The sequence below is a fragment of the Neodiprion pinetum genome, chromosome 5, assembly GCF_021155775.2.
Source record: "Neodiprion pinetum isolate iyNeoPine1 chromosome 5, iyNeoPine1.2, whole genome shotgun sequence".
NCBI classification, from domain to species: domain Eukaryota; kingdom Metazoa; phylum Arthropoda; class Insecta; order Hymenoptera; family Diprionidae; genus Neodiprion; species Neodiprion pinetum.
The window spans coordinates 35,941,770-35,967,434 of NC_060236.1; the positions used below are offsets into that span (position 1 = coordinate 35,941,770).

The 25,665-nt window shown below is 38.0% G+C and overlaps 2 protein-coding genes and 1 long non-coding RNA gene across 7 annotated transcripts in view; 1 reads left to right on the top strand and 2 right to left on the bottom strand.

The window, feature by feature from the left end:
• Pi3K21B (phosphatidylinositol 3-kinase regulatory subunit alpha) lies at positions 1 to 24,698 on the top strand. Of its 4 annotated transcripts, XM_046629863.2 has the most exons (17): positions 1 to 832; positions 912 to 1,013; positions 1,230 to 1,325; positions 1,424 to 1,471; positions 7,673 to 7,782; positions 7,876 to 8,010; positions 8,125 to 8,404; positions 8,693 to 8,791; positions 8,883 to 9,068; positions 10,120 to 10,248; positions 15,817 to 16,024; positions 16,804 to 17,064; positions 17,170 to 17,494; positions 17,701 to 17,948; positions 19,978 to 20,154; positions 20,308 to 20,550; positions 20,657 to 24,698. In XM_046629863.2, the coding sequence occupies exons 2-17, from the start codon at positions 932 to 934 to the stop codon at positions 20,874 to 20,876; spliced, it is 2,847 nt and encodes a 948-aa protein (XP_046485819.1). In that variant the 5' UTR covers positions 1 to 832; positions 912 to 931; the 3' UTR covers positions 20,877 to 24,698. The 4 variants fall into 4 exon arrangements, 3 of the variants coding, with proteins under 3 accessions (XP_046485819.1, XP_046485818.1, XP_046485817.1); XM_046629861.2 differs by lacking the exons at positions 1 to 832; positions 912 to 1,013; positions 1,230 to 1,325; positions 1,424 to 1,471 and having other exon boundaries at positions 4,806 to 7,782; XR_006883641.2 differs by lacking the exons at positions 1 to 832; positions 912 to 1,013; positions 1,230 to 1,325; ... (1 more) ...; positions 20,308 to 20,550; positions 20,657 to 24,698 and adding an exon at positions 19,667 to 19,751 and having other exon boundaries at positions 4,485 to 7,782; positions 19,978 to 20,025.
• LOC124220656 (uncharacterized) lies at positions 2,057 to 5,400 on the bottom strand. The gene is made up of 3 exons (XR_006883642.2): positions 5,101 to 5,400; positions 4,546 to 4,637; positions 2,057 to 3,198 (listed from the first exon to the last, which is right to left on the bottom strand). It is a non-coding gene; the product is annotated as an uncharacterized lncRNA (long non-coding RNA).
• The window catches only part of mRpL17 (mitochondrial ribosomal protein L17), a 5,365-nt gene continuing 2,854 nt past the window's right edge, over positions 23,155 to 25,665 (bottom strand). For both annotated transcript variants that reach the window (XM_046629865.2, XM_069136553.1), the window contains exon 5: positions 23,155 to 24,046. In XM_046629865.2, coding sequence (XP_046485821.1) covers positions 24,034 to 24,046 — 13 coding nt within the window. In that variant the 3' untranslated portion in view covers positions 23,155 to 24,033. The remainder of the gene's footprint in view (positions 24,047 to 25,665) is intronic.

The following is a 25,665-nucleotide window of genomic DNA, read 5'->3' on the forward strand; positions in this document are numbered from 1 at the left end:
GAGTGACCGCGGGCGAGCAACCACGAGCTTTATTCTGTAGTAGATCCGAAGTTTCCCCATTCCTATCCTTATTTTCGCTCTATAAAATCGAGGCTACCTCATCGTACTGCAAATGTTGTGGCTTCGTACTAAACAATCGCTTCCAACCCTAGATGGGATTCTGATTAGGAAAATCACAAAAATGTGTAAATATATTGTGCCTAAATGTTTCGTAGGTTAGATAGATCAATTCGGTCCCTTTAAACCCGTTCGGATTACTAACATTTGTGATTTTGCAGTACTAATAAACTATAATGTGATAGACGCTGTTACGTTGCCACAAATTGAGTTGATTGATCGGCATCGCGCCACAATTTTGTATTGATAGTTTCAGAGTGGCAATAATGATGCACAGTGCTGTATGTAATCAAGATTAAACTCACTTTGATGTTTAAATGATTTTTTCACGTAGCTTTAAAAGACTACTTTGAGAAGAAAAAGCAATCTGCAATACTGGAAGTGCCACTGCTTTCCCAGATACCAGATGCCATAATCGTTTGGCATTATACAGCCAAACGTCGTTTGATGTCAAAAAAAATAGAGTTTTTGGAAAATTATGCATAACAGTAATATTAAAGTTACTTTCAAAGACGGCAACCTTCTGCTTGGTTAACGAGAAGTAAGCATCTGAGAAGAATATACAAGCTTATAATCAGGTGACTTGGTTACGCTCAATTGGTGGAAATCCACCCATGTCTCGAACTTGTGAATCTGTTACACAAGGGGTGAAAAGTTATTTCTCAATAGAAAATACTGGACGTCGAGCTGTTTGCCTCATCAGGTTTTTAATTCGGTAAGATATTCTTCACATTCTGTGACTTCTCGGTAATCGTACGTTGCGTGATACTAATAATAAAGGCCAATAATTCTAGGTATTATTGTGGAAGTCCTAATGCTGAAGGAAAGTATCTCGCAGTACACAAACGTCCGCATAGACGAAGAGCCGTATATTAGGCTCAACAATGGATCAGATGGTAAAGTATTCATTTTAAACATGTATAAAGTAACTGGTAATACATCTTCTGGAGTCAGAACAGTAAATGTTCCATTCTTCTGAGCCCTACTGATTGTCTCTCCCTCCCTGAAATATTTGAGAAATTTTTAAAAAGAGATTTTGATTCAATGATCTAAAGACGATATCAAAGCCACCTTAGTGCACTAATAGTTATCCATTATTTGCATTGTTACAGCTTATGTAACAGAAACATCAGGTGCCACGGAAGCTTTGAATTACAAACATACCATTTATGAAGTTTATTTTGTGACTCCTATACTCTGCATCCATTGTAAGTATTGTCACGTTCACAGAAAGCTGCAGCTAGTTTAAAATATCAAATGATTATTCGGTCAACTACTCTCAACTGTCTCATTCTCTATATTCAAGGTAACGATTATATTTGGGGGACCGGAAAGGTGGGAGTCAAATGTAAAGGTAATTTACAATGTGATATTTCGATATATTGTTTACAACCCTGCATAAATTCGCGAAAAATAAGCATATGATCCTATTTTAGTCGTCTCATCCAAATCTAAATGTCGGTCATTTTTTCTAGTTCACATAGGCACATAATTGTAGGATAATGAATATCAAACCGTAGAGTGCATGGCAATAGTCAGTTTAGAACTTGTATCCTATCTCTGAATGTGTACCAATGGTGTACCTATGCATCCTAAAGAACTGACATTCTTTCACCTTATCTTATGTTGTCTCTTATGGTTACACTATGGCTGCGTACCTATGACAGCTTTAGAGTTCTGCAAGCATCACATATGTATTTATCATTTTATCTTCATTTATTATGTAATTGCGAGCAGAGGGTCCATTAAGATATGGCTATTGAGTCATATTTTGAGCTAGCTTGTAAACAATTCTTACAATGCCTTTTCATTGCACGTTTGTATCATTATTCGAAAGGCTGACCCTACAGCCCTGATTTTCTCTTTTCCCTCATCAATAGCAATAACCATCATTTAGATCAATAGGAAAGCCAAATTAATAAAAAAAAAAACACCTCAATCACCCCTCATAAACTCCTAGAATACAGCCCAGAACAATCTCAAGTTGCCGAAGATGATTTTGAGCCACTTTTCAGACATTATAAACTAAGCCACCTAAAATTGACAAACGACGCCTTGAGTGATCATAAGAATGTACCGTGTGGAAAACATTTGAATTGTCGTCAGTCGAGTTAAAGAATACAGGGATACCTAGATGAACGTTAGCATTGTTGCAAGTAATGAAAATTTCATCCTGGGGAACTCACATTCAAGGATATTACACGATTTATCAAAGTTCATCTGCTCTGAATTTTATGTACCGTAATTATTGTGGTATAGAATTATTACTACATCAGGTAGGCTACTGACCAGGGAATTCTGGAAAACCTGGTAATGTCACGAAATTCTGAAAATCTGGAATAGTCGGGGAAATGTCAGGGATTTTTGTAGAAAGTCGGGGAATCGTTTACTATATTTTTTTTTCATACAAATGCATCCCACAATTTCTTTAAACCTTAGATAAATTAGATCGAAGTCAAATTTTTTTTTATCATTGCTGGAAGGTTCTCTTCAAACTTTGAATATTCTTAAATACTACCCTACAGACGATTGTGCACGTCGCCTAAATGGGACAGCGTGACCCAAGTGACAGTTCGTAGGTCATTAAACAAGAAATATATGAAAAATACATATATTTTTATCAATTTGCTAGAAACAATTTATCGGAATTGGTCAGGGGAAGTTAAGATTTTTGTCTGGAAAACCTGGAAAAGTTGGGGAATTTTGTGATTGAGATTTAGTGGCCACCCTGTACGTTCAAAATTAGGGTGAATAAGCAACACCCTTCTGAGTGCACATGCAGAAATTCTTTGTGACAATTAATTTTTTCTCCCTAGTCGATTACGTTGGTAATCGAGAATTTCAGCCCGCAACATGCCGTCTGAGAGGTAAGGAGCGACGCGCTGAAATTTCCCATTGCCAAAGTAACTGTCGATGAAGAAGTCTTAGTTGTCGCAGGATCAATTTCCGTACGTGTACCTAGATATTCTTCGATGAGGTCTCTTAAAACTAGCCAACGGAGCGTACACGATAGAATGGTGCAGGTCACACCCACAGGCCACACCGCATTTTCCCAATGGAGACAGGCGAAAATCGACTGATCTGAAATCAAATTACCTTAAACTGTTTTCACCGATTGTGTTTACGAGATCAACTCTCATCTTTGTCAAAACTTCGACTCTGGCTTGTTTCAACAGTTTTCACAGCCTTACCCCAAATCCGTTGTAGATTAAAAAAATAGATTTTTAAGACTAGACTGATCAAACTGTATGTATGATTGTACAATAATTGTTCATCCATGCTTTGGGCTTCCGGCTAACTTGTTTTCGGTCCGAAACAAAATGCGAGTTCGATTACTACATATATAAATTATGTGATATACTCCTGTCCTCATGTCACCTGCATGGCCAGTCATTGTCACATAATTCGTATAGAACGGAGCCAGATATGAGATGAGAGATGACCAACGTCTTAAAAAACCCGGTTCACGAAATTAAACTGAACTACGTCCTTGCGTGGAGCAATGTGAATAGAGTAGTAGCACATTACCTACTTTACTACTACATTAGCTATTACTCTATTCACAATTGATCCGTGCAAGGACGTTGTTCAGTTTAATTTTGTGAACCGGGTTGTTGGGGGCGTTGGTCATCTCGGTCATCTCTCAACTCATCCCTGATGGAGCTCGCATTTCGCTTCGGACCGAAAACAAGTTAGCTGGAAGTTCAAGGCATTAAGAGCATGTAGCACCCCTCCCTCTACCGACCGAGCAAACTCATCCTTTTTCTTCCTATATTGAATAAACAAACTAACAAAAAGTGTTCAAATTTCAACGGTCCCAACCAGAAAACATTCCAACCAAGAAAGCTTGGCCGTGCACCCAGGTGATCGTGAGAGCATCTTTTTTTTACCAAATTATTGTAATTCCTAATTTTCGTCTAGCGATTTCGATGTTGCATGAAAACAGTCTCACGATGGCTCATTTTACTCCTCATTCTTTCCGAAATTGCGGAAAGTATCTCAACTATACACTTATCGGCCCCTGAAATGTGGGGTTAGTGGACACGTGACAAAAAACCACACATTTTATTTTTAACGATTTCTGGATTATGAGTAATTGTCCTGAATACCGCTACGGAAGAGCGATGCACCGTCGAAATTTGAACCCTTTCCGTTCGTTTCTTTATTTAATATAGGTAAATAGGGTGAGTTTGATGTGTCGGTAAGGGTAGGAGTTCTACATAGTCGCAAAGGGTGCCCTAGTCGATTTTGACGTTATCGTATATATCTCCAAATATCGGAGTCCAGGTATCTCAAAAGCGAGAAAGGGCTCAACAGCCCCATTCTATTTACATTTCTGAAAAAAAAAACACTCCAACGCATTTTCATTCGATGAAGAAATGCCATGGTTTCTACCAAATGGCAATTGTAAATTCCTAGAATTCATACCATTTGTCACCCCTTCAATGGACATCACTGTCCGTACACGTTTTGTTGTGCGACACTGCGGTGTACTCCGACGTTCCGTTATCCCGTAGTTACTGAAAAATATCTGGTCATTATTTTCTTGTGATTATGCTCAATATTTTTATTCATCAAGCATTTATTCTAGCGAGGCAATTGGATCGGAACTTTAACGCGTTGCTACGTGATTTGGCTGCACATGTAAATATATACGTGTACAGGTGCATAAAGACTGGCATAAATTTAGGGGAAGCACAACTACCCTGGCGTGCACATATTTGATCGCTGATTATGAAAAAGCGCGGATGTGAGAAAGGAACTTTGCAGTATTCTGTAATTATCGACTTGACCTGAACATGAAATAAGTAGGTGAAGCCGAGGAAACTGGCGCATTATCTTGTTGACAGAACCACGCCGTGTGCGGCCGCAGATCGAAATGCTCCTACGGTTCACGTATTACGCGCTACCATTCGGGCATCGTCGTGTCGCCTTTATCTAATCGGCTTTTCTACGTTATAACTGACGCTGCTTGCTACGCACCTCGTGGAATTATCATACTTTATCCGTCTTTTGATTGGTTTAACAATTACAAGGGGAATTGCACTTGCTGCGTAGCGAAAGGAACCAGTTGAAAAAGCTGTAAACGAATGTCATTCAGTCATCCTTCCCACGTTTCCCTCCTATCCCAGCCTTGCTACCAGCTGGGCACGATTATACCCGAGCACGAGGCGACACTGACCGAGTCGCACGTTCTTGTTGTGTGATCGGCCTGCTGTCTATTGACTGAAGTTTTCGAACCGGCCGGTCTAGTTAAGGCCGTCTCGTCCTACACTGCGAGCCGTCGTTGTCGATTCTGTCGTGCCTGTACGCGCTTTTCATTCGCGCTCGAACATCTGTAACCCCTACACCGCTTATCTCGTGTGCACACGGGTTGTTCCATCCTCGACGCCATTCTATGCGTATGCATGTACAAGCATCCGCATACATACCTAGGTGGGCTGAAGTGAACGCAAACTCCCCTTCCCTCCATCCAATTCCATCCAACCTCGCATCTCTCCGCCCGTCCATCCTGCCTGCCCTGCTCGTTGCGTTTATACTCCCTGGTTCTCGCATTCCCACTTCTATCAGTCCCTTCTTCCTCTCTCTGTCCCGTCTCTCTCGCCTCTGTTGGATATCAAACGCCCTCGGCCACGCGACTGGTTACCACTCAGCGCCTGTATAAATTTCGACATGATGAGCTGTTGAACTGTACGAATTTACACAAGAATCCTGCGCGGGTGTTACTATCCTTGATCTGTCTTTTACTGTGCATCTCTTTGGTCCTGTTATTATTCCTGAGACATAAAATTAATGTCGGACTCACCTCGAACGATAGACATGTTCGTATTATGCATGTATATATATATATTCGTGTGCATGCCTGTACGCGGTTCACACATTGATTATAAATGTACATAATACGGCTTACACGGAATCGCCACGGAGCACCACGAACGTATGTAAAATTATACAAGAACCGCTCTCCCCCTTAATAAGGCAAGGAATGGAATACACATCAGTGCACACGATATTCTATAAAATAACTCACAAGCGGAAAAATAGAACTTTCAAGGAATCTATATCGAAGTCATTGTAACAACGGCAGTAACGACAGCAAGACCTAACAGTATAAATTGCCATCGAAAAAATTCCAACGATATACATACATATACTGCGATAACAGTCAAATATTGCCGATATTTGGCAAGGTCCGACGGAATGATGATCGGTGGACGACACAAGTGAAGTGTGAGAAGGAAGTGCAAAATTATTAATCAACGCCTGGTTATACACACTCACCCATGTATACTTGGAGGAAACAATTGGTGTCGGATGCAAGTGTTGAATTGTGTCCATTTCCAGGAAGATTTTTCGTACGATGATATATACTTCTGAGCATAACGTTTGCTTGTATTGCGGAAGTATTTCCAAATGATTTATTCAGTTAAACAGCCACGATGATAGTGCACCAAAAGAGTATTATCTTTATTTCATCCGGTGTAAGGTAAATTTCTCCATTGAATCACGCATAACTAGACTATTTGCCAAATGTTGACGGAAATCCAATCGATACTTATATTCATGCCAATTAACGACAAGAACTGTCTTCCTCGCTCTTACGATTCGTGTAGCATTGCGTTGATGAAATGAAAAACATGAAAAATATGAAAAGCAATAAAGGCACCTAAGTTGAGTTTCGCGATGAACCAAGTCAAAGGCACAACTGTCACCCAGTCGCATTCCGGGACTGTGACAAATGCATGCAATGAGGATGGTAACAACGATCAGGATGACGATGACGAAGACGGTAATAATCTGGCAAACAGCAGTCCTAGTCTCTTGGTGAACGAACTCAAGTCCACACCGGTAAGGTCCAGGCTTCTTACGGTTGATGCAGACAATTATATGTTGCGTCAAGGTCCCAGGGACCATCATCTAGGTAGTGATACAATTATTGAGAATGGTGGCAAACTAAAAATATGTTCACGAATGTTCGGCAACTCAAATGGTGAGAATGTGCTGAATAAATCGTTACACTCCCATGGATATGCCAATCTTAAGCTGTCTCCAACCACTAGAAACCCACAAATTGAGTCAGAGTCCTTGCCAACCTACGACGTCCAGGCGTGTTATGCCACGACATGTTTTAATTCTGGAGATGGTGATAAAGATGACAAGGCAAATACTGTTACTAACACAGCTACCCAGTTCAATAGTCATAACGATGAAATCCCGTTTGTCCTACCTGGTTCAGGTAGAGTCAGCTGTGCTCGCCCTCTGTCTTTTCACCGTGTTGTATGCTGGTGCAATAGTTTAGAGGATGTGTCGAAAGCGCAATGCCGAAAAATGGACAATGACGAATCAGATGTGTCGATAAAGGGATCGAGAACGTTGGACTATCCTAGTGCTAGTAATAACAGTAATATCAGCAGTAATAATAGCATTAAAGGTAGCGGTGCAGTGCGTAGTCATACTTCAATTAATAACAGTTGCAATAAAAAGGGACTATTCAAGGTATCCGCTAATGTGACAAATCTTTGTTGTTGTATGTGCGGTTCTTTGTGCCCAACAGAGTGCCACGCATGTTTTCACCTTGTCTGCGCCGAGTACAACGAACAACATCTATGTCAATGGATAGACAAGGATCCAGCACGTTCTGGCACTACGTATGATAAGGAAAAGGTACGGGTACTACCTTGAAGTGCAATTTTGATCTTTCTCATTCAGGCTTGTAGTGTTGACAAAGCTTACTCGCCAATTTACTTTCTGTTGTAGCCGGTCAACGACTGGACTGCCTCGAATGTGGTTGAATGGATGTCAGCCTTGAACCTTTATCGTTACGCAGACGTCTTCAAGTCCAAGGATATCAAAGGAAGTGACTTGTTCCACTTGGACCGGGATAAGCTTGTGGTAAGCATCAATCGTCCCTTTTCAAAATTTTACTAATCTCATGTCTCATACTGACGAATTTACTGCAAACTGCGAAAGTGTTTTGTATTATGTACTATGAACTTCCCTTTTTAGAATATGGGAATAAAAGATGAGTTTCACCAGAAGAATATATTGCTGTGTATCGAAGAATTGTGTCATTCTGTACCTCAAAATTCAACTCCGACTGCTAATATACAACAAACGACGCCCGGAGAAACGACCCAGAATACCCTAGGTGCGACATCACCCTCAACGATAACACAGAGCGGAATTCGTCATTCCCTCGTACCTCGTAGCTTCAGTGTCCTCGAAAGATGTGTCAAATGTAATAAATATCTGCGCGGACTGCTGCATCAAGGCTTCTTTTGTCAAGGTACATAAATTTTTAATTTTCATGAGACCTGCGTTTTGATATAATTTAACAATCATCTCTGAAATAATCATGTTGACATTTTCCAATTCATATGTGCTGCAGGCATCTACATACATAGGTGATTTCTGACCGATTCAAGGCCACTGGTATCATCTGCCACAATCTATTTAACCAGCGTAGCAGATGACATGGGTTACCTGAATTCGGTCGGAATCCACCACTGTATATTACTGAATACAGTCTGGGACAGCTGTGGAATAAATAATTGTGAAATATTTTCCCCCACAGCGTGTGGACTGGTTGCTCACAGAACATGTTCTGCTACTGGGTTACCATCTGATTGCTTACCACCGGACGGTGATTCTCACCTTACCAACTTCAATACAGGTGACCAAATGTTTCTAACCTCATAGATTTAGTGCCGAACACCTACGTTTGCATATCTATAACAACCATCCACCCGGCTTTTCTTTTTCAGTCTTTGGTCTAGCATTGTGCTCACAATTTGATACAACAACGCACACAGCACCGATCTTGGTCGAGAGGTGCACCCATGTACTTGAGGATCATGCTTTAACTGACAATACTCTGGATTTATACAAAGTTTATCAAAGTACACCTCCTAACGAGCAAATGCTTGAACTTCGCCAAAAGATAATTGACGGTGAGAATTTATCTACTTACGAATCTGTTCATTCTGTATCAATAAGTACACGTAAAGTAGCAGAACTTACTAACGGTTGGCTTTATCGTTCGCATGGTTTGGAATTGTACAGTTGTAACTAAAGTGGTGGGTAATCCACTACCACACGTAGCCAGAAGAACAGGGGACGGTACTGGCCGCTGTACGGTCACCAACGAAGTATTGGTATAAATAGTAACTAGCTCTTATAGGATGGCAAATTGTGGCAAAACCTATGCTAATATCTTACAAAGTTTGCCACGGCCTATCGCTGTTCGCATTGACAGTCATTGGCGGTTTCCATAAACATAACAGCACTGCTTGTGGTGATTGGTGACATGCGCTTAACTCTTCAATCTGATGCACGTAAAGAATATGATTAACATATACTTCACGCCATGCCATGTTTTGGCATTTTCAGATGGATACACGCGTGTGCGTGCATCAATTTTTCATCCAATGATATCTCAAGAATGAATGAACGCATTTGGATGATTTTGGTTTCATTCAACGGGGCTTTTTTCAACTCGAAACTGATTAGATTTTGGATCCATTTGGCCCAGTAGTTTTCGAAATATTAGATTAAAAAAAAAAAATCAGCTATGGAATATTTCATTTATTAATGTTTACGAGGAGGCATACGACAATGTCACAAAGCTGTTCATAACGTGAAGTAAGAACCGAGTCCCATACAAATATCTCAAAAGACGGTTTATAAAAATGTATCCAAAAATTGCTATTATTGAAGACTTGAAAGAACCTCGTTGCAACGGAGGGTTTACCTCAACTAGATCCTGAAGTTTATACAACTAGTACAAAGATCAAATAAGGCATTGTTTCTCAACTTCTTATTTCGGTCTCACAAAGCTAATTCTGTCAGTTATTCCGCGTCATCAACACGATTATTCAATATTTCACATGACAGAATATTGGAAGCTGATATAGTCGACACGAAATTTTGAACATTGTAATTTAATCTTATTGTAAATAAGCTAGTAAACATGTGTGTGCATAATATTACATTTTTTCACAGATGTGAGCAATGTAAATCTGTCAAACTACAGTCCTCAGTGTGTCGCAAGTTCACTTAAGAAATTTTTGCGAGAACTACCAGATCCTGTAATACCCGTACAGTGGTATGATACTTTTTTAGAAGCTTCCAGTGAGTATTTACTTTGATATATGCTTCTGGTTAAAGAGTAAGGCAGTCTTAGGTGAAGGTATAGCCAAATAAGTTTTGTCTAAAAATAATTTGCATACGCCTACTCCTTGTCAATTTTGATTTCTACTTTCGAAGAAACAAATTAAATGTATAGTTATTTAATTATGACTTGTAATACGTATGAATCCACCAGAAAATCGGGACAGAGGTCATATTGTTGGGTGGGGGTAAGAAATTAGTAAAACCGAAAATCAGAATGGCCAGAATTCCGAATTTAATAAACTCGAATAACTAATATGAGAGAACAGATACTATCAAAAATTTTAAGTCCCGAATAGTGCCCAATAAAAAGCTGTAGTTTACCTAAAATGTATTTAGTAGAGGGCTCTATTATCCGAACCCACTTACTTCAGAAAACGTTAATCCAAGAATTCAGAGATGCAGAATTTAATAATGTATAGAGTCAATATTCTAGAGAACGAATTTGTAGAAAGTTTCATATTCTCAATGGTCCAAATATTATAAAAATAAAAGTTAGAACTTCATCATCTAGAAACGGCGGAAATCAGATATCCAGAATGTAGAAGGGTCATTATTCAGAATTGTAAAATTTAGAAAGATCAGTATTCCGAAAGTAACCGTATATATGGCTTACCACCAGAATTTCACATTCTGAGTCTATCCAACAAATCTATTTTGACTTATAAAATGTTTTATATACAGAATCAAACAAATTTTTTACTCAATACTTAACAAAGAAGAAAGAACGCAATGCAAATGGACAATTTTGAGTTGTTGAAGCTGTTGGGTTAAGGGCGTTGCCTAGCTAGAAAGCGCGGGCTACTCCGCTTCCCGCGTTAACCGTGGCGAGAGAGAGAGAGCAAAGAAACAAGTGAGACGGAGCAGCCGAGCTGTCGCCGGAGTGGGGCGGGTGACGCGGACTAGCTTCTTCCACCCCATCACGGGCATTCGGTTTCAAATACTTTTAAACAGCCCAGTGTGTCGTGCTCGGTACGATGCAGCACCTGATGAGTAATAGAAAAAAAAAAGTAGACTCCTTTCAGATTCCACTTGAAAAATTTACTAGTAATACAGAATTTAATAAGGAACCCGAAACTATTTTTTTTATAATTCAAAAACTTGTCATTAATGAGGTAAAAATTGTAAAACATTTGAATTGTTTATAAAAATTGGAGTTTTCAATAATGTTTAACATTACATTTTTTTTTATGAAAGCTTATTCGTTCACCTTCCGAGTGCACTGTAAATGATGTCTTCACGTCAAATAGAACCGGATACATGCGCGCTCTTTTTGCATCGAAATTGAATGATTGTCTTGTAACTTTCGAAAACAAACATAATTCGGACGAACACCAAAATGCGTATCGATTCTTTTTACCTTTATTTCATGTGAAAAAGAGTATGAATAGATTGAAAAAATACCAGGTCATTTTTTGATTGACGTGACGCAGAATTCCCCATACGTATGTTGATATAGATATACATTCTTAATATTTTAACGAAAATTATATTCACCGGCGTCCGTATTTCTACGCAATGCGATCACGTGACTGGTAATAGTCTAATAGCCGGTATTCATAGTCAGGTTCGATTTGCAGGACTGTCTTGAGTCAGCTCAAAGCATAGCTTGATCGGCTGAGAGCTGTTCCTAATACAGTCTCGAAAATAATATGTAACTATTTATGAATACCGGCCAGACGTTGTCACAGGTCGTTTCAAATTGAAAATTGCAACGAATAGCTGTTAGCAAATTCATGATACAACAACGAAAATATCATCAATCTCCTAGGTCTCACCACGTGGAGATTGCTATCAAACAGAGACCCGCCTAACCCGTCCCTACCTCCCAACCATGATCGGGTTTGCACCAAACAAATACAAAATGATAAAAAATAATATAAAATGATGAAAGTGAAATCAAACTCGTTTAAACTTAATAAACATAATCACGAAATCTGTATGAAAAGGATCTCATAGAAATTAAATTGAAACAGTATAAGTGAAACATGACAGTAATCTTGATCGAGAAAATTGATATCATAACAAGACATCGAGCATTGTATACATTATATGGCTAAATAAATTCTATAGAAAGCGCAAACTATGGAAAGTAGTACGTCATTGTTGCAAAAATTAATTATCAGTTATCATCTATTTAAAGTAAAATGTACGCTTCTTTTTTTGTAGAGCATTCAATTTCCTACAAATATCTGTCTTTAGATTTTTTTCACGACGCTTTGTTAGCTAGTTATAAAAACTAGAAGAAGCAAACAACATTTATCCTATGTTATTCTTATGGAAAATCGAAAAGTGCTATGCGCCACCCCTTAATATTAATATTAAAATCTTAAATTTCAACTAGTGTCTTTGTATACCTGAATGAAACTTTTGAATCTATTTCAAAAGGAAAAAAAAAAATTTTTTTTTTTCTGAATCACCCTATACACGCAGTTCGGTGAGACTGCAGAAAGTATTCCTGGAATGAATAATCAGATATATAATTATAACGATATGACTAGCAAATTTTTGGCATAGTAATACATATAACTAACTAAACATAAATCACAGAAGTATTACACGTAAGCTATGTACAAAGCTATTGTATTTATGTACATATGTATATATATTTATATTACAGTTTTTTGTCGTCTGTCGGTCGTGAATTTACTGTTTCTTACGCGCGGCCTTCTGGGCTTCGATGATTTGAGGGGGGGTTCGCGGATTGAGAGTTGTCGGGCGCGTCTAGAATCTACGATCTCGGGTAACAAACAAAAGTGAAACAAATCTGCTAATTTATTCTCCATTTTTTCGGTCCAGAATTTATCGTCACGTTTTATTTTATCAAAAATCAATCCCTTTGGCGTCCAAACTATAAAATAGCACCACTTCCTATTCGTAATGTGTAAAAGACCTTGGACCTGATACATGTAATTATGAGAAAGCTCTAACTTGCCTTTTCCACCGATTATTTTCGTCTCAAATATTTATTCTGTATCCCAAAAATCTATCGAGCGAGCGTAGCGAGTGAGCAAAATTTTTAAATGTTCAAGCGAAATCCCACAAAAAGTACTGATATCCCCAAAAAGCACCTCTCGTGCAAAAACGTTTCGCCAAGTATATTAATGTGACAGCTACTCACAAAACAGCCACCTACAAAACTGTCATCAAATCAGATACTACTGCCAAGTATAATTTATTTAGAAACTAATGATGATTTTAATATACTATAACAAATGATGACAAAAAAAAAAAAAATTGAAATCAAAATTGAAATTGAAAAAAACAATCAATTTTAATGAAAAAAAAAAAATTGGAGGTAGTGGTACTTGGCGGGCCTTTTGAAAACAAGCACAAGAAAATACAAGTCGAGCTATATCAATGTTGTTGTAATGGCAATATAAACATGGGCCCACCAAGTACCTCGTACTCTAATTTTTTTTTTTTTTAATCAAATTTTTTTTTTTTTTTTTTTTTTGCATTTTCAATTTTGATTTCAATTTTTTTTTTTTTGTCATTAGTTATAGTATATCAAAATCATCATTAGTTTCTAAATAAATCATACTTGGCAGTAGTATCTGATTTGATGACAGTTTTGTAGGTGGCTGTTTCGTAAGTAATGTGTGCATTGTATGATTACCCCAGAATTACGTCAAGTTTATTTCTAAAAACAAAACGCGCGTATTTTAGTGGCCTAATACGTACGCGCCATATTTACTTTGTATGGTAAATTTTGCCAGATACCTTGTAACCTTACCTTGGATACTTAGGTAGTCACAATAAGTGATAAGAATATTTCTTATGATCGACAAAGTGTAAACACTAATGCAAATTGCCGAATAGTGATTTCGATCATTTAACCTGAACACGTAACAAATTGATGACATATTTTAGCGACTAATGCAAACCGGGCTAGTACCACACGTCACAATGCATTCCAGTTTATATTTTCGTATGTATAAAAGACTTGAGAATGAATCTATACTGCTATTATGAACAGCAATATCGGCTCTTGAAAGTACCTTCTTACAATTAGATTAAAGCCCTGCGATTGTTCGTACTCAAGTGTTTGAATCTCGAAGTCGGAGAGAATGCGACATCAATCATATAAATAATTCGATTTATCTCATTTTTTCCTGAAATTTAGCCAAAATCTTTTTGCCGGGTCGTTTCTTCTTCTTCAAAGACAGGTTCCTTCTCTTCTTAGCCATCGCGGGAATAAATACTGGTTCGAAAGAATAAAAAACACGGTAGAAAAACACAAGCAAATATAAAAGCGCGGAACACTACCCACGTGCCAAGCGACGAGGATTCGAACGAGGGGAATTTTAGTGGGTAGTAACACTGTCCGCTGTGTCTCACTTCAAAGATAACGTACTTTCAAGTACGTTTTTCGCAAATCTGAAAGCGAAATCGAAAATTCGGCAAAACAGGCGACACAGATCTATTCTTTATCTTCAAAATGACCCCCTAAGAACCTAATTATCTTCAAAAATGAGGAAATGAGAAGGAAAATCGTGAGTCTCTGTTCGCGCGCGCTCTTCGAGGCATAGGCAACGCCCTTAAGCCTTTAGAGTGTGGCCAACGATGTGCCTGTTTTTATCTGCTGACTTATAAACTTATATTTCTTGGCTTCTTATATGATATGAGTTATTGACTCTTCCGATATATTACGATTCTTCATTCTGGCGATTCTGATATACTGCAATTCTATATTCTGAACCTTCTATGAAATTAGTATTCGGAGTTCTAACCGTTCTGATTCTTGATCCTTCGCTTTTATGAATTCGAATAGATGGATATTCTACTTTATGATCCACCTGAAGATTATTTATTTATGTTTGTGAGCAATCGCATTTGCCTCATTCTGCTAATGGCCATACCGAATTTTCACCAGTTGTGTATTCTAAAATCTTTAACTTCAAATTTCGATACTTTTATATTCTATTTCTATTATTTGTGGCTTAATGAAGAATCACCACTTTGTTCTTTCGTAATTGTGAGTTTTCGATATATTTATGTTCGGTATTCTGACCATTCTGATTTTTTACTCGCACCCCATATTGTTTTATCTTACTTTTTTTCAAGCTGCACATACTGAGCTATATTGACACTGGAAAATGTGCTAACGATTTACTTTTGTGCAGAAACAGCATTCCTAGAGACATAACTTCTTTGCAAATTGATTGGTATCTATATCGTCGTCTTACTCTGTTATGCGTGCCGATGTCAAGGTATCGTATAGCATTGGCAAAAAGTCACTCTATGAAAGTTATAACGTCACATTCATGTAAATTCTCATAAAATGAAATTGAATTGGAATAAAATGGAATATTAGGTTAGTGTCACCTTAGAAATGGGTCAAAAAAGATCAGGATACCAACAGTGGTCACTGGCAGCCATCTCTCACAGCGTGGAGCAAGCATGCTATTTGTAGTTTACAGGCATCAATATTTCCTTCGTCGCAGCATCTATTTTGGATGCACACCTAACCAAACCCATGCCACCTGTTATGTGTACCGAACCCAATGAATTTTATGACTGTTACAGAACTTCGAAATGATGAACAGTGTACCAAGTGCCTTTTCAAATTAGTCGATGAACTTCCGGAACATCACAGGAGCACGCTTCGTCATCTAATGCTACACTTCTGTCGTATATGTCGATTACAACATGCCCGAGGCTACAGAGAACCACCGACAATTCTCATTCAAGTTCTTTGTCACATATTTCTACGTCCGCCATGGGAGCGCATCATGTGAGTATAAGAAAAATTAATCTGTTCACCTGATGCCATCAGAGGGTTCAGAGTATTGAATACCATCCGTTTCACTTACGGGTGGTGCGCTTTTCAGTCGGATTTAGGGATTAAAATTTGGATGCATGTGCATGTGATGTTTTCATAAAAACACTAATCGTTTTTGGGTTCTAGAATAATTCTTTGTTTGTGCTCTATAACACACTGATGTCAAACAGCCAAATGGATGCTCCTTAAATTAATGCCATTGTAAATTTCTGTGTAAAAATTAATTCTCTAAAACTACTCGGGACACTTTTGTTGGGGGTTGAAATAAACACAGTTTGGAAGTTTCGTCGAAATTAAAGCTGTTGACGTTCAACTATCGACCAATCTGACATAGAATGACCTCGAAGCATTTCTATGTGCTTCCGTGAAAAAAGATGATTTACATGTGATATTGCAAATACCTCTAGCATTCTCAAGATGTTTGCCCGGAAGTAAAGATATGTAACTGTTCTATTTCCATTTTTTTATATTAAGTATTTGTTTAGGTGTAGAAAACAGAAGTACTACGAAAAAAACGACATGTTTCCCTGCCAAGAAGCTAACGCTCCTGTATGCAGGCTTGATTTACTTACAGTCCACGTATTGCCAACTGTGCTAACCAAGTTGAACATTCCGATGAGATTATTATTTACTTTTAATATTTAAGATTTGGATGATTTAAGCATTTCCTTAACTGATAATAGCACCATAGATGTCCTATCACATTCCAATGTGTTCAATTGTACTTCCAGTCAAGTCGTTCATAATACGGAAGCCCACATTCGCATTATGGAGTTATTGTTGCTTCACGGGGACTGGGGTGAAAAACTACCAGAATTCGCGAGTGCACCCCAATTACCTCCCCGCAAGGTATCAAGGCCACAGTTTCCTGTTGTCGATCAATTTTCTACAATTATGATGAACGATGACGATTGCTGTATGACTGGTAACGAAAAGTCGTTAACCGATAGCAATGGCAAAGATCAGGTACAACCGCAACAGCAGCAGCATCGGTAAACATTTTTGACTGGTCCAATCTGATACAATTGTTTTCCTCGATAAAGCGGAATATCCGGGTATTCAATGTTTGCTCAATACTACTCATTTTGTACAATTAGGCCTCGCAATCTCCAGGAAGCCGAATGGTACTGGGGCGACATAACGAGAGACGAAGTCAACGAACGACTGACAGACTCACCGGACGGCACATTTTTAGTACGCAATGCCTCGTCAAACGATGGGGAATACACGCTCACACTGCGGAAGGGTGGAGCAAACAAGCTCATCAAGATTTGTCACCGCAACGGCAAATATGGTTTCTCAGAGCCTTTCAATTTTCAATCAGTAGTCGAATTAGTCGACCATTATCGAAACTGCTCCTTAGCTCAATACAACTCGACATTGAACATTAAACTTCTCTACCCTGTATCAAGGTTTCAACAGGTGAGTAAGGCCAACGGTGCATTCATTTATCCGGCATTACTAATGAAATATACAGTATCCCAAACATTGCTTAGTAAAATTTAATAAGAACTGAAATGCATGATGTTCAGTGGATACTCGTTAAACTTGAATAGAAAAACGGACAAACAATCATTTTTACCATTTATTGACTAGATTTACATTATTCGTAATATGCTTGATGACAGGACGACGATATTGGTGGCATGACGGACATGAAAAATGTGATCCAAAAATTTATCGAACTGGATAGAGAGTTAAGCCAGGCGATGAAACAACACGAAGATTGCTCAGAATTGTACTTACGGACGTCACATGAAGTGCAACTCAAACGACAGGCTCTAGATGCATTCACGGAAGCCATAAAAATGTTTGAGGATCAAATGAGGCTGCAGGAAAGATTTCAAAAGGAAGCTCAACCCCATGAAATTATGACGTGAGTAATAACCATATGTGTAACTCGATACTTGAACTGACACACAATGTACACTCGTCACAAAAATTGACAGCCCGCCTGTTTTTCTGTGAAAAAATCGTGTTATTTCAAAGTACCATAACTTTGCGGAAAATGTAGGTAGACCGTTGAGTAAGAATGCATTTTAAACCTTGAAAAGTCTACCTTAAATCACGTTGTCAACATCTGATCTACATTTAATCATTTCGAATTGTTTTTGACGTGACAACGTCTTATAAATCGATGAACACCGGCTGCACGCACGAAAAAGTGTCACGTTCCGCCTGAGCCTGAGCGTGCAAGCGGGAGCGCGGAACAAGCGATAGAGAGGCACGATCGGCCCAAGCGTCGGCTTGTATGCATGTATCTCTCTTCTCGCGTGACGTCAGAGCTAGCAATTCGAATAGTTCTGCTATTTGAACGCTGCCACGCGAGCTTCTTCGAGAACTTACGTGTTTTGTGTTTATTTCTAAAATTTAATAACATTTAATTGATTTCCTTCATAATTTTCAGTCGGATTTCATTTTTATCACCTCAATTAACTGTTTTTCTCAAAACATCGGCATAATTTAAGTAAAAAAATATTTGAATTAACGAGTGTAAATAAATGTTAATTTATCGAAAAATTATAATTTTCAATTAACTCCTTCTTTGTATTATACAAAATAATGATAATTCAGTGATAATAATTCAATTCAATTCATAAAAGTATGCAATTTTTCATCAAGGTTTCTTTATGACGTTATCACTTAGAACTATCGTCCGTAAACCGACTTTACGGACAACCATTTTTTCTATTATTAACGAAGTTAAACTATTTCGAAGTAAGTTGTAACAAATTGGTTCGGTTCGACTTCTAAGTACTGTTCAGGATGAGAATTTTTTTTATTTTCTTTCCTCTGAATGTTGAAAAGCTTAGGAATTTTCCTTATAAAATCCTTTTTTATAAAACGTGCATCAAAAGTCCCTTTTTTGCTGCCTGTGAAGCCTGTGAGAAGTAGTGCGTTTTATAAGGGTATGGGCTGCGCATGCACAGATGATCGACTATAGTCACTTTTATACCCACTAGTTACTTTTTTGCACGCTTCACAGGCACCAGAGGGACGCTTTCTGTACTCTTTACAAACAGTAGTATGTGACACTCGTGTGAAGAAGCAAACTATTAACAAAAGTTACAAAGTCAGCAGCATTCGGCTTCAGCTTGTGCAGCCAGCTTCGTAACTTTTGTCAAATGTCCGCTTTCTTGCACTAGTATTACAAAGTTCTATTTCGAAACTTTCTCTACGGTTTTTCTTTGTCGAGTTATTAGGTATTGAACAAAGTATAACAGACCATGCAGTTTTTCTTTCAAGTTTGATTTTGCCCAAAAAACGACTTTGTAAATCTATCAATTGAAATTTGAAGTTTGATTCAAAACAGCTTGCATAATAACCGTGATCTGGTTGGCCCCTCATACAATTTTGAAGATTAAAGGATTTCATTTTTAACATTTCCGCTAAGATTTTTTTTTACCTTATCTAATCTTAAACATGATCGAGTGCTTTTAATTCACCTGCGGCAACACGAACAGCAGTTGTCCAATGTCACGTAAACTCTTTAAGCTAGCCAAGCAAGCCAGCTCCAGAAGCCCCTGTGGTAGAGCTGGGATAACCAATAGTAATAAATCATAAGCTACAAGCCTATTTTTGTTTCTGCCACAGAGTGAAATGATTAAACTTTACCATCAGGCAGGCCAGTCTAGTTTGCAACTCCTTCTCCAATATATTCTTATACAGAATTGCATTGGTACGTCAACAGATTGTATTTTGAAAATGATAATAATTTCATATGTACAAGAGGATGTGCTTAAATTTGGCCTTTTGCACATGTTTGCAAAAATCGATTGATATTATTTGCTAGAATTATACCCTGTTTAAGTTTTCAAAAAGTTCCGGCCCAGCTCCGCTGAAGTTCTAGTCAAGTAGTCAAACGTGAATAGTGAAATAAGTTTGAATGTAATCTACATTTACAGCCTGACTACAAATGCTGAGGTATTGAAGCAGCGGCTGATATCTTTGGAAGAAAGCAAAGAGCAACTGGATGATAGCTTGCAGCAACAAATTGCATACCATAGAACTCTGGAGCGTGAAATGCACCAACTTAAACCAGAAGTAATTCAACTCAAACGGCAGAAAGAGAAACATCAATTGTAAGTGCAATATCTTAGACATCTGTCTTCCCTACATGTTATACAAACATAAAATCTGTGAAAACATAGAGTCAGGATCACAATGATCCTCTCCTACTTGAACTACCTTTATCACTTGGTGTTAATGAAGAGTATGGTCATTTCCTCCTACAGATGGTTAAAGAAGAACGGTATGAAACAGCAACGAATCAATCAGCTGGCATCCAATTATTCATTGGCAAATGCAGCCGTCGTCGAAGATTTACAGGAGTCAGACTTGGAGGTGCACGCAGATGAGAAAACGTGGTTGTTTCCTGAAATGACGCGAACCAATGCCGATCATTTCTTGGCTGGTAAACCAGATGGGACGTTCCTTGTTCGAAGATCCACCACCGGACAATACGCTCTATCTATCATGTGAATAACTTGCCGTCATGTTTCTTTTTTCCCTCTTGTTATTCATGGTAGCGATATTTATTGCCAATTTATCAGTATCATGTTAATACTTGTAAAACATTTTCAGGTGCAACGGCACGGTGAATCATTGCATAATATATGCCACCGAACGAGGATTTGGATTTGCTGAACCCTACAATATTCATGAATCATTGAAACATCTTGTACTGCACTATGCTCAGAATTCTCTTGAGGAACACAATGAAAGTTTAAAGACGACGCTGGTCTACCCAGTGTTCGCTCCGCCAACTGCCCTGAGTCGGCTTCAAGCACACATGCAGGTATAAAGTCATACACTGTATCTCGATTGGCCTTTTTACGGTGAACGTAGGGGGTGTAAACTATGACTATGAGATATCAATTTACGACAAACATGTATGGCACATGAAACACACTGTTTGGTTTTGTTTATTGTGATTGCCAATGCCCGGTCAAGCCCACAGACTTGAATTTGCTGTACCTAATTCAACTGCGGAATTTTTGTACTTGAAGCGATGGACCTAGCTATGTCCGTCGACATTTAATAGAACAACAATCTGAACTATTTTCTGTACGACTATCCAACAAAACTGATCTGCGCGAGTTTTCACTTTTGTTATATTAACAATAGCGCAGAATTACGCACCTTTCAGGTGCAGGGTAATCTGCCCCCAGTAAAATGTCATACGTATGATGCGAAGCAAACTGATTACCTTGTACATATTCGGCGAAATTTTGAACCTGTACAAAACTGCGCTGTTTGACAGTGTGTGCCGAAGTCCCGAAATCGTGATCCTTAGCTTATCACAGCTTCATTGAATGCTCAAAGACTGTTGAATTACGAAATAATGGTGTATAATACTTGTATGCCAAACTACTCGGTGTTATCAATAAACCCATTTTGTTTATTAGTGAAACATATTGACACGGCTGCCCGAATGATCGATAGACTTCTTTTCATTTTGCCCAATTGTCAACTATATATATATGTATAGGTATGTTTTGGGCAAAATTGGGTAAAATGAAAAGAAGACTACCGATCATTCGGGCAGCCGTGTCAATATGTAATTTTTTTGTACAAGATCAATTCGATCTTCATGTATAAAAAAATTAATGGGTAATTCAAATATCTATAGCCCATGATGAATGATAAGTTAGACACCTAAGTAGGGTATGGTATGACAGACTATAATATGTAGATGGAATCTTCTGAGAGTGTGATTAATAGCGTTGGATACTCTAGAGCCCAACATGAGCTCTTACCAAAGTGTCGCAAGGCCCATGCGACAACTCCAGTCGGTGTGCCACCTCTGTTCTTCTTTTCTTTCTTCTATCTCATCTATAAAGAATATGTTATATTTATTACATCTAACTCGTACATGCCCCATCAATCAAGAGATGCCAATCTTGTTGGACGAATTATGTTGGAGAATTTTGTGCCCACAGAGCGGTCAGTGGTCGTAAGATTGTGCCAGCTATATACGAATACCTATGCATAGGTATAATGAGTTGATTCGTTCATTGTTTTTCACCCTGTTTACCAGTATGGATTTATAGTGTGTATAGTTGATGAGAGATATTTATCTTAAAAAGAATAATTGCGCGACTGTATCTGTTGAATGACAAACGCTATTTAATTTTATCTAGTTTTTAATAACCTCTGTACAGGAGAACCAAGATTTTCTAAACTAATTCCCCACCTTAAAAATTATGTGCATGATCTGAATTGTCAGAAAGGAATCCCGTGTAGCCAGAGCATCCATTCAACTCTCTTGTGGCTGATTCAATCAAGGATTGATTATTTCCAAACTGACAATAAAAGCGTATTGATATTACTTGGTTTTCGAAAATACTATAATTGGTGTATATAAATGATGTTTATAAACCATCCAGACGTTTCAATGGCAAGGTGGCGCGATTTAAATATTAATCGTCACTGCAGTGCCTCTTTTTAATTATCAAAGCTTGTTGTTGATTGACACCAATGGAAATGATGCCAATGTCGATCTGTTTATCAAAATGAAACTGGCTGTAAGAATACAATATGCATTTTCTTCCACCCAAGTCTGCCATATCTTGGTCATCCTGTGCAGTAAACAATAGCAATCGTAAGCTACGCACTGAACTGTGAAAATGTTACGATATGCGAATTATTGTGTATATCATCAATTACTAAAAAAATATGCGAGCAACGAGGCAGAAATGATTTAAAAATGACTTGAGCTTGAGCTAACACCACTTGAAACAGGACTCTTACGTAGGCTAAGGAGACACGCTATGTATTGGTTAGGGCAAAGCATGGGGTTACTATAGCTTCATTGTCTTGATCGAAAAGATCCTCACGTTATGTATATAATTTTCTATGTATAAATATACACATGAAAAAGTAATCAAGGGATATGCAAAGTAAGTGCAAAAATCTGATGAAGTAAACAAGACGTAATTCCGTGTGCTTAATCACAATGAATTGTGTATAAAAAGTATATTTAAATATTCGTATTCATACGAATATTATGTTTAACATGATTATATTATGATAATATGTGAGGATTTTCGGAATTGAAGTAGCATTGTTTTTCTACATGAAAACACGGCCGTTGAAAAATCCATCCAGTGTGGGCATATGGTGTTATTTCACTCATTGGAAGGCTAACAATATCACACCAGTTTGATTCACACGATTCAATTAGAAATATCCGTTTATCACGCATAATGTTTTCTCATAATCAGGATAGCGACACGATGTCACAAATTAAAATTTTATTGTAAGATTTTCTCATGTTTTCACTACACAACAAGGACAATAACTACGACAAGAATCAAATTTGAAATCTTATGGACTCGCTAATACAGCTGCAAGTCAGAAACATGTCGGAGTCTATTGTACTTGAGTCTTATAATTTTTTGTCAGTGAAAGTGAGACGGAAGCAGTCACGAATCCCAGTGATAGCGACACCAATGCCACAAAGGAACGACTTACCGCTCCATTGTGAAGCCACAATCAGGTACGAGTGAACGGGCATCACGCGAGATATACGTTTTGGATTTTTTCAATGCTTCTACAAGTTTCTCCACTTTCCAAATTAGCGTTGCGACATGTTAAGAAAATGTTTGGCTCACCACCCAGACTAGTACAGGACATGTTGGAGAGTAGAGTTGCAAATGGATCTTGCTCATCCGTTTTTTCGATCCAGTTAGTGAACATCTCTCACTTTGCCCGATAATATTCACTCGTTAAACATACTAACTCGAATCGGTGGAAATATTGGTCTATTCAATGTCTAATGAGAAAAGCGTCTGTGTCATTCGGACTTCAACCCGTAACACACGAGTTTCGACTCAATGTGAAAACTATTCAGGCACAACACTGTCACTAGTATACGCGGTCATTTATTCATTGTCGAACGGGAGACCTGGGTGAGAAACAGCTACTCATACGGATTTCGAGTAGAACCGCTGCGTCAGTCACATTCGTGTTCTGCAAAGAATAAATGACACTGCTATACATATAGTATACCTGTATAAGTTATAAACTGATTTACGATAACCCATGGTACGTACGTTGATTGTGGTTGACAGTAAAATAATAATCGTGTTGGTGAATAGAGATAACAGATTGGTTTATCCGAAGCAGTCTATAAATGCGAACGAAAGTACGAATTTTCACCATTGCAGCAGATATGCAAAGGCCAGAAAAGTGACTTTGGATGCGTACGTCGCTGGACGTAAAATAATAATGTAAATAATATTATGACAAGTAGTTTCAAATATTTACAAAATTCTATCAAGAACTCGCGCGTTGTAGATTCTTTCCAAGTTTTGCTCATCCTGCATACGTTTGTATCGGATCGGGACCTAGCTTCGTCTGATTGCGTGAGTGCTAGTAGACGCGCTTACGATTCAAGGAATTGTACATGAATTGTTAATCACGCTGCATAGTATAACCTATGTTTGTCAAACCTATTGCTTCCTAGTATATGTAATATTTTATTGAAGCATACAAAATGTGAGATTTCCTCATTTTAAATGTAGTCAGCATAGAATATAACGAACAAGAGGATCATAATACCAATTGTAGCTAATATTTGTAATGTGATTCAAGATAGATATATCATAAATGTAAAAATTAATCTCCCTTGCTTTCAGTTTTGTACTTTACTATTTTTCTAACATCTCATTATTGATTACGAAAAGTCTCTTATAAATATTGCAAGCTTAGAGATCGGCATTTATTGTACATACATGTACATACATATTGCATACTGACTCTACGCATGTGTCTATCCAGAATAACCCGCAAAATTGTGAAATTGAGAAATATAACAAGAAATATATATGTATACATTTTACACACATACACGCGTATATATATATATATATATATATATATATATATATATATATATATATATATATGTGTGTGTGTGTGTGTGTGTGTGTATATATACACACACATGTATATATAGACCAATTTTTTGTCATGTTGAAAATGTAATTATGTAGCAGTATCTCAAATTTGACCCGTGATTATCTGACTTGCGACAGAATTGTATCTTGAAATCTGATATTCTGTGAGAAAATTAATTTTAACAAGGGAGAAGAAGGGAGGGTCAGGTACAGATGTCAATTAATGATACACTGAATAATTCATTTTTGACAAGAATGTCAGTCGTACCACTTTTTGGAGCCAATACTTTGTTCAATTTCAGGTAGTTAGGTGTCTATTGTTGCGTGAACATGCACAGGTATGATAATGCAATTGAATCTGATCCAAATTGAAGTTATTCCAAACTCCTGTTTGTCCTCCTGTAGCGCAAATTTAGTCGGAGACTTTTGCACTATGATGGAGCCGTTTTACCTTTCAGATAGCCAACATGAAAACACGCACACGAACAACATTTCTGTGACTCGAGCCAAGTGACTTGCAACGTAAAGAGTTCAGTTGAGAAGCAGCTCCTACTGAAACAGTACTGGTTACTACAGGGACCTTGCATGGGATCTAATCATATCATCTACCCATCTGTAAGAAACTATCGGTCTGTATTTTGGAATGCCTGTGCACAGACAGGTGATGTGATTCGATGCCAAGTAAGCTCC